The sequence below is a fragment of the Ursus arctos genome, unplaced genomic scaffold, assembly GCF_023065955.2.
Source record: "Ursus arctos isolate Adak ecotype North America unplaced genomic scaffold, UrsArc2.0 scaffold_354, whole genome shotgun sequence".
In the NCBI taxonomy this organism is placed as follows: Eukaryota; Metazoa; Chordata; class Mammalia; order Carnivora; family Ursidae; genus Ursus; species Ursus arctos.
In genome coordinates, this window is record NW_026623044.1 from 1 (window position 1) to 13,095 (window position 13,095).

Below are 13,095 nucleotides of genomic sequence, written 5' to 3' on the forward strand. Positions count from 1 at the left end.
TTACTAGAAGCCCATCATTCTCAAGTGTCCCAATGTATACACTTACCCGGGCTATAAAGCATGTTTTTTGGATTTGTACAGTATTCTCTTCAGAAAAATAACAGTAATCCAAGGAAATGGCTGGAGACCTTTAAAAGGTAAAACAATTCCATCTTTAAGACCTGTGACTGGTTTAGGAAAAAAGTGTACTAGGAAAAATGTCTGTGCCTATGAAGAATTAATGATTATTTTTGCAGTGTCATTTTTTATTATAATTACATTACTGTAATTTCCTTCTACTGAACTGGTGCTATGGGGATGAATACTCGGGTCACAGGGACCCTCATTTGTAATAAGAACAAGGTAATTCTCACGAAGACATAATGGGGGCAAGATTTGAAAGCACTGTGGCAGGTTCTTAAATACATAGATATTTCTTCTATTATCTGCCACTATGTCTAAAATACCTCTGTACTCCAAACTCATTTATTTAGGTTCTAATTTATTTAGTCCTCTATTAAACTGGACGCCTACCACACCACCTATTAATAATATCTTACCAGAAGGGAACTGGCATTGGCATTTGGAAGCAAAGGCCCCAGGACAGGAGCAAGATGGAGTCAAGAAGGGAAAAGCAGTACCTGGTGCTCAACAAGAGGCTGAAAACTCAGGCTCTGCTTAGGGCATCCATGGCCCGGCTTCCTGAAGCAACACCTGTCATTTGCACCTTTGTGTTCCCCCACAGATAATTCCACCTTAGAGGTCATGAAAGCTTGGAAAAAACCATAGCTAATGCTTATTATTGCTTTAGTACTATTTTCAAAGACATGCCTGTGTTCCTTTGGCTTTATGATGCTGTGAGTTTTGTCCACACATACACACTGATTAGATAAATAAGGTTCAGGGGTAAAAGGCAACCAGGTAACCTTTTCCCACAAGACGTCCAGCACTTTCAGCGTCTTTCTGCACAGATGAGGTAGGGCTGGGGTTGCAATGTCATGCCTAATCTGGGCTTCAGATCCGGCACCAGCCCGTGCGGGAAATGCAAGTGAAACCGCTGGAGCAATGCTGTGAAAAACAGGAACATCTCCATCCGAGCCAGCTGCTCTCCGAGGCAATGTCTTTTCCCTAAGCAGAAAAGAATAGACATAATCTTTAAAATTCATAATATTAACCAAAATTTACATCTACTACATGGGTACCATTCAGGAAATCTGGTATTTAAAGAAATTTAGAGGAGCCATGTTTATTAAAAAGAATAACAATTGGCACTTCAGCTCCCAGAGTCCATTTCTTTACCTTCTCTCGTCAGATCACGGACTTCTGTAAGCATATTAATGCCCTTCCACACTTCCCTTGCACACTGCCACACAGCCCAACGTATGCCATGAAAGATCAAACTTCAGGCACGCCATTTTGTTCTATAGATTCAGGAGAAGTGCATTTCATTTCAGATGATTAAATGTGAACCTTTCCCCAATGAAAGGAAGAGTTTCCAGTCTGTCTTCCATGGGTGTTGTGGTCTGTGTACTTTTTCACAGCAGAAGCAGTATTTTTGGAGATGAGGTACAATAAACAAGGAGCCGAGAGAGCTACATTTCAGTTGCACTTCAAATTATGATGTCATTTCTACCCCTGGGTCTCAGTTTCTCAAGCTACCTATTACTGACTTCTAGCTCCACAAGTTTTGCTTACAAGCCAAAATCCACAAGCAAAAAAAGTTTCAGAAGAAGCCAGAGCTTCTCAACAATTTCTTTCTAGTTACTAAATTAAGTGTTGAGTAGACACAGGTGTTAATGACCTCTAATTACACCAATCTCTCCTGTAGGAATCACTGCTGTGTTTTCAGAGTTAGAATCTTTAATTCTACAACAGAATGCTTCAGATTAAGATGTCAAACATGATCATTCATCATGACCCTCTGTCCTAAAGCTGTGTCCCTGTGAAAGTTCTTACCTAGAGAAAAAGGAACCAAAGCCTCCTTCTTGGCAAAATATCCACTGCTGTCCAGAAATCGCTCAGGAGAGAATATTTCTGGGTTTCTCCAGTACTTTTCATCAAAGTGTACAGAATAAAGGTTGGTAATTATTGTTGTGCCCTTAGGAATGGAATAACCACGTACGACTGCGTCTTCAGAGGTTGCGTGGAAAATCCCTAATGGCACGATATTACAGAACCTTAAAACTTCGTGCAGAACCGCCTCCGTATAAGGCATTTTGCTTTTGTCATCCCAACAAGGCTTCCCAGTGGGTCCCATAATTAAATCGATCTCTTTCTGAACTTGTCCTGTCAGAGGAAAAGTGTTCAAGTCATTATGCAATTCTTAGAATTATATCCAAAGTTATTTCCCTTTGGATAACCTGCAATGTAATAAGTCAACAAGGTATGGGTACAACCGGATTCAGATTTTTCATTATCTGGGAGTTCTATTTGAAAATATGCCACATATTGTGTGCCACCAGAAACCAACGTTCTGAGTACCTTTGTTGTGAAAAACACACTAAAAGTCATGGAAATAAAAATTAAACCAACCTACAATTGGAGTAACATCACTTTCACCAAGGGAAAGAGTGAAACATAAAACCTGAATTAAAAAAATAAATAAATAAAAACCAGGGTTCAGGTCCCAGTTCTGCCACTTCCAGGGGCTGAGCTTAGGCAAGTCAGCCATTTAGCCTTTCCCCTCATTTATAAAACAGGCATAATAAGGCCTATCTCTGAGGTTCTTACATGACTTGAGAGAACAGATGTGAAACTCTTTATAACTATGAAATATTTTTCTTCTTGGCTAGCACAGCAGAAATTCCTAAAGTGCTTTGTATATAGACAAAGACTCCAAAACGTGTGAGCCCTAAATGGAGGGACAGCCTGAGATCAAGAGGACCCTCACCTTGAATGTTAGGGTAAAGGGCCATGAAAAGAATTGCCCACCGTAGCACATTGGTGGTAGTTTCGGTTCCCGCAATGATGAGTTCACCCACGGAAAAAATGAGGTTTTCTTTGGAGAAAGTACATGATGGGTCATTTTTACCTTGATCCATCTCATCTAAATAAGCATCGACAAAATGCTGAGGTGACTGAGGCTTTCTGTTGATGGAAGCTTCTTCAATAAGCCTGGAGAGAAAATCATAGACCACAGCTGCATTTCTAAATAGCTGTTGATGTTTTCCAAAAGGTAAGATGCCAATCCATGGAAAGGCATTATACAGGAAGACGGAGGCACTGGCAGCCAGTTCCACATTTTCACTAAATAACTCAATCATGTGCTGAAAATCAGTGTCTTCATAAGTGAATCGTTCTCCAAAAATGATCAGATTGGTTATGTTTGAAACAGCATTTGTTATTAACTGTTTAAAGTCAAAAGGTCTACCTTTGTATGTTTCAATAACATCAGTAAAAAATTTGGTTTCTTCTAAGATTTTAGATTCAAAAGACTTTTGGCCATATCCAAAACAGCGAAAGCTATTTACAGCTAATTTTCTGTGATCAACCCATCCTCTGCCGTATCTGGAATTGAGTAACCCTGAAAAAAAAAATAAAGTATTAAAAAAACTTTATCATCCCTACATTCGTGTATCGAACACCTGAAAATGCTATAGAGTAAAAAAGGATGGTTAGTCACTCTTCTCCAAACTATCTTTCTCTAGTAAGACTAAAACTAGACCTGCGGTTAAGCCCTGTTCTCTGTTCATCATTAGCCACAGAATATTGTCAACAGATAAAACTTGTCTCCTTTTTATCTGGGGATAGGCAGAAAAGACCTGTAATTCTCCCACCGCAAGAAACTGGACAGTCCTATGTAATTCAACCTGGGTGAACCAGACACGGTGATTTTATCTATTACTATAAGCCTCATCGACAAAAGACAAACCATTGCATGTTCTATGGGCACATTTTATCTTGGACTAAGAAAACAACTGAAAACTATCCTTGTAGGATTCGAAATTTTGTTTGTTTCTAGATTTTAGAACACAGATTTTCTCCTGTTAAAGGCATATGTTACCTGACAAGGTAACTCTGGAAGAGGCTAAGGAAGCCTGAATGAGGTGTCAGTGTGGTGGAAATATTCAAGCCAAAAGGAGGATAATATGGATTGAGTGTTTGTGTCTCCACAAAATTCTTATGTTGAAGCCTAACACCCCAAAGGTGGGGCCTTTTGGGAGGTAATTAGGTCATGAGGGTAGAGCTTCATGAGCTAGACTGGTGCCCTTATGAGAAACACAAGAAGAGATGACTGTTCTCAGCTATGTGAGGATACAGAGAGAAGACATCTGTCTCCAAGTTGGGAAGTAGGTTCCTTCTAGACACCAGATCTCCTGGCACCCTGATCTTGGATTTCCCAACCTCCAGATCTGTGAGAATCAATGATTGTTGTGTAAGGCACTAAGTCTATGGTATTTTTACTAAAGCAGCCCAAATGAAGACAGAGGGCAAACCTGAAACTCAAACTTCTAATGTTGAAATTGCTGCCTTAAAGTTTCAGAGTCTCCACAGTATACCCCACTCTTATGATGTGGCTACTATAGAATATATTCCCTTTAAATTATCAAGATGCACCCCTATGTTTATTGTAGAATCATTTACAATAGCCGAGATATGTAAGCAACCCAAGGGTCCACTGATAGATGAATGGGTAAAGAAGATGTGGTATGTATATATACAATGGACTATAACTCAGCCCTAAAACAGAATGAAATCTCGCCATTTGAAATAGCATGGATGGATCTAGAGAATATAATTCTAAGTGAATAGGTCAGTCAGAGAAAGACAAATACCATATGATTTCACGCATATGTAGAATTTGAGATAAAACAAAGAAAAAAGAGACAAACAATAAAACAGATTCTCAAATAGAGAGAACTGGTGGTTACCAGAGGGGAGGTGGGTGGGGAGAAGAGTGAAACAGGTGAAGGGGATTAAGAGTATGCTTATCATTATGAGCACTAATATATGGAATGTTTAATCATTACATTGTATACCTGAAACTAATATGACTATAGTTAATTATACTTGAATTAAAAAAGTGATTTGCAAAAAATTTTTTTAAATTACCTATCAAGAGAAAAACAGGGGCGCCTGGGTGGCTCAGGTAGTTGAGCACCCAATTTTTGATTTCAGCTCAGGTCACAACCTCAGGGTCATGAGACAGAGCCCCGCCATCAGGTTCTGAGTTCAGCGTGGAGTCTGCTTAAGACTCTCCCTCCCTCTCCCTCTGCCTCTCCCCACCACGCTCTCTCTAAATCAATCAATCAATCTTTAAAAAAAAAAAAAAAAGACAGGAAAACAACATCTTTACCACATTTATGTAACATGTACTTTACTCAAAATTTCATTCATAATTGGTACATACACATACCTTTGATGAAAAATACCACATTCTCTTGTGTACATGAGGTACCTATAAAATTTATATCTCAGCAACCTTTATGCAGCGGTTTTTGAATTTGGAGCTTATGATAAAGCTAACCATACAAGAAGGGGTCTTTAGCGCTATGTAGCCATCTTATGTTCCCACAGTCCATTGTCCTTCCTAAACTCCCAGATGACCATTCAACAAATAGTCATTCAACATGTATTCATGGAGCACGTACTGTGCTCCAGGCAGTGTTCTAAGAGTCACAGATATAGAGGCAACGATGCCTGCTCTTCTTACACACTAGTGAGAAGAGGCAAACAAATAAATTATACAGCAAGGAAGGGGACACAGGATAGTCAGGGAAAACCTCACTGAGAAAGTGGCATAAGTACAGATATAGGACATGAGGGAGTGAGTCAAGCAGATATCCAGGGAAAGATCCTTGCTATAGAGGGAACAGCTAGTGCAAAGCCCTAGAGCAAGGTATACATATGGGATCCATGTACAAGAGGGTACAGAGGAGCTGTGTGATAACTCTATGCTGGCCAAGCATGGGCTGAGCCCACCTATAGGACAACTTCTACCCAAAGAGTGGGCTGATGGTGGCTCTGAATTCTCATTTCCAAGTTCCGTGCATATGTATTTACAGTAACACATAATTTTCTACTTCTTTCTCTCACTGCTTTATGCAAATATCAAGTCAAACTACAGCTTTGAAAAATATATATAGTATATACTTTATCCCAAACGTTACTCTGATAACATCATCTTTCATTTTCACAATTTTTTAAAGATCTTCTATTATAATTGTGGTATAATTTCTTCTTTGGTCTAATTATTATTGAGAAGAGTATTTAAGAAGCTGGAAACTGGTGTTTTATTTATTTTATTGCTTCCAAGTATCATTATACTCTGGCCTGAGAATTTGTCCTTTAAAACTGGTGTTTTCTTTGTATTAGTTGATCTGCTTTGTGATTTAATATATGGTTAATTTTTATCTTCTTTTCAATGTCTTCATTTTTAGTCTATGTAAGCCAAATTTTGTTACATTTTTCTTGGAAATTGAGTGTGAAGCTCTCATCAGAGAGTTCTGGACACCATCACTGTAAAACTCTTACACTATTAAGTATTCAAATTACTGCATCTGACTTCCACATTCTAGTTTAGGCTTTCTTCTCACCAATTCTTTTAACCTTCAGCCTTTCTCCCTTATTGAATATCAAATCACCCAAGGCTGATCAACACTAAACCAAACAGAAGCTAGTCCTTTACACAAATCCCACAATTCTTCGTTTACATGTCATACTGGTTAGTAGTTAAGAAAGGCTGCTTCGTATTCTATTCTGATGGTAAAAATGTCACCAGGTACTCAAGAGTGGCTTTAAAAATCACTTCTGATTTCAAGTGTGCATGCACGTGTATGTAAACCTAACTTGCTTCACAAAACCTGCAGGTATTATGAAATGCTAATTCTTTAAAACATTATTTACAATATTTATTAGACAGGATTACAACAGTAGAATGAGCATGTACTGGTCTAAAATACGGGTGTAATGCAGCCTGAAAGGTCTTCAAACATTAAGTTCTGTAACCTAAATTAATTAATTAATTAATTCTTTCCTGCTAATCAGTACAACAGAATCTACACTCTATATACTAAAGTTACATAAGATAAGGAGCGTAACTTAGAATAGTAAATCACTAAATATGTGAAAATAAACATACCTCCCATTTTTGTCATCTTCATGAATAAAGGAAGGCATGGTCTGTCTGCAAAAATCTCACTTTGATGAACAAGGCATTCCTTTACTACATCATAGCCATTTAAAACCACAGCTGATATACCTCCAAGATCTAAACTGAAGATCTTTGAAAAGAAAAGAAAAACAATATTTAAATGACAAAATGGAGAAACAGAACTATGGAAATCCACATGTGCTAAACCCAGTTCTCCCAGTATTTGTTACTTCCCAGAAAATGGAAGGATTTATTATTCAACTGACAATGTTGAGTGCCTTCTCTCTACAAGGCATAGCAAACACTACAATTTCATCACCCAGTCAGTACCTGAAGACATCATCTTATAAATGGTATAAGGAAGAGAGTACCGGGCTCATGAAGCCTGGGTTCTAGTTTAAGCTTTGTCACTAAACAAATATAGGACCCTGGGCAGAACCCTTAACCTTTTTGGGCTTCAGGATTGCTACAAAAAATATACTTGATTCAGATGCTCTTTTAAGATTCATTCCAACTCAGTGCATTGAGATCTAGGAATCTCTTTTTATTTCCAAGATAAATCAGGAAGCAGCACCATCTATATATGATTTATTACTCCAGGCTTAGATAGGGGAGGGGATTACCTGAGACAGAACTTTGAAGTATAAACATTATAATTAGGCTCATTTGGATTTGGGTCCCTGAATTCCATGGAGTTAATGAAGATGGCCCCTAAGGGAAACTGACCTTGGAGAAAAGGCATTTACCACACAGGCACAGGCGGGTGCCCCTCAGCTAAGGGGAAGGCGAGTACCCACCCTATGCCTTGCTGGAGCGCCTCAGTCGCTTCCCCTCAGGTTCATCTACCATAGAACACCTCCTGTAGTCTATACTAGCTAGTCCAAAATAAGAGGCTAGTCCGGTGACGGAACAATGCTACTTTATCAGTGGGGTGCAAAGATGGCTTATCTTCATCCTCGCAGGGCTTGGCTGAGAGCTTTTTAGGGCCAAAATACTGAGTCAACCCTCATCTCTGTGCAAATAAGTAGAGCAGATTTAACTACAGTTTACACTACTTTGGGGGGAAAAACAAATAGGAGGTTTAATGGAGAACAGAAGTTCAGTAGAAGTAATTACAGGAAAAAATATGGTGACCTCCAAGTAGTAACAGAAGCAACCCACTGAACAACGGAGTCTTTGGCTTAGGGAAGGGCTCTGCCAACCAACCGAGTAGTAAGAACATCTAGAACCTTGGGGAAGTAGCATGGACTGCGTGTGACAAGCAGTGGTATCAGTCAAAAGTGGCAGTGGAAGAGTTTCAGTGTCAAGAGACTGGCTACCAGCTGAGCAAACGTGGGACTCTTTCAGTTCCCAAAGCAGTAATGGAATAGTCTTAAAATCATTTCCCAGAAGTGTAATTTTAACAGATATAAAGGGAAAATGCCTCCTCCTGTGTGTCTCCTCTAATCTCAATACTTTAACACCAGCTGTGTGGGTTTTCCACGCCTCAACAATCTGGGACACCAGCTAGGTGTCCTAGAATTTAACTCAATTCTGACACTATCTACCTGGAGATAGTGTCAGATCCCGTAAGTTAAGGGCTTGGTCCCAAAGGATGCTTCCTATCTCTTCAGATGTCATTCGCAAGTCCAGGTGCTTCTGACCAACAGACTGTAAATCAGAGGTTCCCACGACCTCCCCCTTGGGTTCCATTAATATGCTAGAGTGACTCAGAGAATTCAGGAAAATAATTACTAGAATAACGGTTTATTATAGAAGGATACAACTCAGTAACAGCCATATGAAAGATATGCATAGGGAAGGTACGGGGAAAGGGGAGCAGAGCTTCCATGCTCTCCCCAGGCATGCTCTCTATTCTCTGCTCACCTCCACCTGTTCACCAACATGGAAGCTCTCTGAATCCTGTAATTCAGGGATTTTTATGGATGCTTTATTACCTAGGCACAACTAATTACATCATGGGCCACTGGTGACTAATTCAACTTCCAGCCCCTCTCCCTTTCCCAGAGGTAGTGGGGGTATGACTGAAATTCCAACCCTTTAGTCATGATTGGTTCTCCTAGCAATAAACTCCCATTTTAGGGACTGTCCAAAAATTACCTCATTAGCGTAAACTCAGGTGTGGTTGAAAGGGGCTTGTCATGAATAACAAAAGACACCTTTATTATTTTTAACACTTAGGAAATTCCAAAGACTTTAGGAAGCATATTCCAGGAAAGGGACAAAGACCAAATATGCATTTCTTATTATAAATCACAGTATCACAGCAGGAAAGGATGGCATTAGTGAATGCAGGAAAAAAACGGACTGATGGTTTCACAAGCATGGTAGAAGACCCCAGAGTTGAAAGCTGTGCTAATATGGAGTGAGAACAAACAGGAGAGTCATATTGTATGGTAAAGCTATCAGGTGTGGACACTATGGATTACAAAGACCAAAGAGGAGCCATGGCTTGAGAAAGTTGTTATACAATCCACTTTGACTCAAAAATTTGGTCCCCTATTTGAGGCTAGAACTGGGGAAACTGTCATTTGAACTAGCATCTATTCTGGTATATGCTGTTTTCAAGGACTTTTGGTAATGGTTTGCGAAACACTTTCCTTCTCTTCTAGAAGTCACTCTGTGATTGTCAAGTTTCTCCCCCCTCCCTGCAAACCAGCTCTGCCCATAATTTTTCACTGTCTCAGGTAATGAACACTCCATCCATTCTTCCAGCTGTTCAGTACCCAAACTGCCTGTGTTGACTCTATTTTTCTTCCCAGCCCCACATCACTGCTTAAAGTCACGTTGCCCCTATTTTCAGAATATAAACAGGAGATGGCAATTTCTTACCCTTCCATCCCTGACACTCTGATCCAAGCCACCTTAATCCCCCCCCCATGTTATCACAACAGCATCTCAATTTGTCTCTTTATAGGTGATTCTCAACAAGGCATACTCCTGCTTCATGGCCTTTGTACGTGTTCTTTTGGTCTGGAATGTTCTTCCTCTAGAGTTTGCACCTTCCATTTCCTTTAAGCCTTTGCTCAAATGTCTTCTTTGCAGTGAGGCCTGCTCTACCCCAGTTAAAATTCCACCCCTTAGCCTTCTCCATCTCCCTTCCCCTAATTTAGCTGACTTCACACTCTGTACTCTGATATATTATATCATTTACTTATTCTATTTATATTGTCCATCTCCCCCCACCCCCAAACCACCTCAGCCCCCAGGAGAACATAAGCTACACCAGGACAGGGTTTTTACCACTGTTTTGTTTACTACTATATTTTCCCACCTATGACAGTACGTAGCAGATGCTGATAACTGATAAGTGTATGTTGAATTACTGAATAGTGGTGAAGACATACATTTAAGTATACTATTATACAACACCATGGCTGAAGGGCTAGTAAGAGAGGGATGTGAAAACTGTCATTGATGAAAACTGATAAACAACGGTCTCCCACTTTTCAACCTTTGCTTGGGCTGTTTTCTCATTTGAAATCCCCCTCGACTGCCAGACTGTCCAAACCACACCAAGTCTTTAGGGAACATCCTCTACGAAGGCTTTCTTGGTTCACTCTCCTCTCTCTCTCCTTTGAACCGCCACAGCACAAGCAGAGATACTCCCACGGCACTTATTTAATACTACCTTGCACCAGAAACCAGAATATTCTTGTCTTCTGCTTGGCTGCTAAATTATAAACTCCACAGAATCCGTGATTTCATCTCTTTCATCTTCTGAACCTTCCATAGAATCTCACTCAGTGCCTTGAATAAAGGTCTCAATAAATGCGTACTGTATAAATAAATTAATAAGTTGGCAGATCCACTTGCCTTAAAGTAAAGGAATTGCTTTATTGTCCTTACATGCATTAACTGAAAATATTCCGTAAAAAACACTTTTACTACCTTGCTAGCTAGGCAATGCTTCTCGAAATTTGGATTCAGATTAAAGTAATTTCAGAAGCTTACACATTCTGAGTGAATCTCCAGGGAAATGATACTTCTTGATGTGGTATATTTCTATATAAGATTCCCTTTAAAAAGAACGTATGAGACCCAAGGACTGGTTGCTTTCCCTTCATGAATTATAAAAAAAGAATTGAATTCACAGACTTCATAAAAGTAGGTGTCACTTAAGTGACCACCACTTCTCACAAGCAATTTTCAAGTCCAGGTTTTCCCTATGAGCATACATCTCCAATGAAGAAGATAGTGGAAAAATAAGATTCTATTTACAAATAAACCCTATAAACAACTTTCCATAACCTTTCAGAAGCATAAGAGGTAACAGTCTCCTCCTACTTCCAAAATAGGTAAAGTATTTTAACAACCTACACTAACTGTGAGACTTTATCAGAATTGCATAGTATCTCTAAGGCAATGAGAGCCCTTTAGGGTGCTTCACGGCTAAGATAAAGCTCAAAAGTTGCCAGAGAGGAGGGTCCAAAATGGAGCTATAGGAAGACCTGGAACTCACTTTCTCCACAGACACACCAAATCTACAGCTATTTAGAAAGCAATTCCTCCTGAAGAACTGAGGGCTATAAACAGCTTCTATACAAAAAAAGAGAGGCCACATAATGAGTGTGGAGAGAAAATGGAGACACGGTAACAAAGGGAATCCCCAGCCCCAATGCTTCAAATTGCAGTGGAGAAGGACATCCATGAGGGACTGAGAGGAGATTCACATGCCTTGGGACACAGAAAAAAAGCCATGGTTTGAAAGGACAACTAGAATATATTGGGGCACCTGGGTGGCTCAGTCAGTTGGGCGTCTTTTTTTTTTTTTTTTTTTAGAGAGATTTTATTTGAGAGAGAGAGAACATGAGCAGGGGGAGGATGGACAGTGGGAGAGAGTGAAGCAGACTCCCCACTGAGCAGGGGGCGCCACGTGAGGCTCAGTCCCAGGACCCTGGGATCACGACCTAAGTGGAAGGCAGACACTTAACCGACGGAGTCACCCTGGCGCCCCTTCCAGAGCCCATCTTGGCCAGGGGTTTTACCTGCGCTTTCTAATCCCCACAGCAGACGCCCAGACCAGCCATCCTTAGATGCAAACATTTAGGAACCTCCTATTCAACATTAATCTGGACCTAGAATTTGGATGTCTCATTTTCGCGAGAAGCCACGGGTAGAACCGCGCACACGTCTAGGTCCCACCGGCTGACCACGAGGAAAAACCACTCCGCAAAATAGCCCGGGGCCCCACTGCGCAGGCGCGGAGCACATCCTTGGCGCCCTCGGGGCCGGGGCCCGGGGCCCAGGGCGCAGGCGCGCGAGCACCACCAGGGGATTCCTGCTAGGCGTCGGAAGGGTGGAGGTCCTGGCTGGGCGGCGTTCCCCTGGCGGGGCACGGCCTCCAGGACTCCAACCCCACTCCCGGGAAGCCGGTTTCCCTTTAGGTAGCTAGCACACGGAAAGGGCGTCTCGACAGGCCGGGCCCGGGAGCGGCCGTCAAGTCCACCCCTGAGGAAGGCCGGGCCCTCCCAGCCTGCAGCCCGTTGGGCTGTACCTCGCCGTACAGCTGGCTCTGCTTGCTCATGTAGACGTGGGGGAGCTCGCCCGAGGCGGCCAGCGAGTAGATGTTGCCGATAAATGGCAGCCCCGACGGCCCGGGGGGGAAGCCAGCCGGCCGCCTCTGCTTCAGCAGCTGGCGGATCCCCAGCGCGAAGAGCAGCAGAAAGAGCGCGCCTCCGAACGCCGCGGCCCATGCCTCCGCACCCGGAGGGTCCCACATAGCCCGGCCGGGGTCTGGGGCTACGAACCTCGGGGCTTTGGAGCAGGCCCGCCCTCTTGCCCCACTTCACTCCTATTGGTCGGACACCCCGAGGTCCCGCCCCCATTCCCTGGCTATTGGGTGGCGGCTCTGGCCTACTCCTCGCTCGTCGGGCTCAGAGTCTAGGTGCGGGGGCGGGTGCCACCCTTTGGATCTGGGCGTGGCTCCAGGCGAGCTGGAGCCTGGGGCCCTTTTCCAGGGTTGTTGACTCCAGGCTTGGGGAATGCTGCACAGCCTCCGTCACTAGGCTAGCAGGATCCTT

General features: G+C 42.0%; 1 protein-coding gene across 4 annotated transcripts; it reads right to left on the reverse strand.

Annotated features, from left to right (window-relative positions):
- Positions 1-15: 15 nt before the first annotated feature.
- LOC130541824 (vitamin D 25-hydroxylase) lies at positions 16-12,841 on the reverse strand. 4 transcript variants are annotated; one of them, XM_057306132.1, is made up of 5 exons: positions 12,570-12,841; positions 7,061-7,202; positions 3,350-3,502; positions 1,936-2,265; positions 16-1,107 (listed from the first exon to the last, which is right to left on the reverse strand). In XM_057306132.1, exons 1-5 carry the CDS (start codon positions 12,792-12,794, stop codon positions 932-934), a joined length of 1,026 nt encoding a protein of 341 aa, XP_057162115.1. In that variant the 5' UTR covers positions 12,795-12,841; the 3' UTR covers positions 16-931. The 4 variants fall into 4 exon arrangements, with proteins under 4 accessions (XP_057162115.1, XP_057162114.1, XP_057162113.1 ...); XM_057306131.1 differs by having other exon boundaries at positions 3,011-3,502; XM_057306130.1 differs by having other exon boundaries at positions 2,870-3,502.
- Positions 12,842-13,095: the final 254 nt, after the last annotated feature.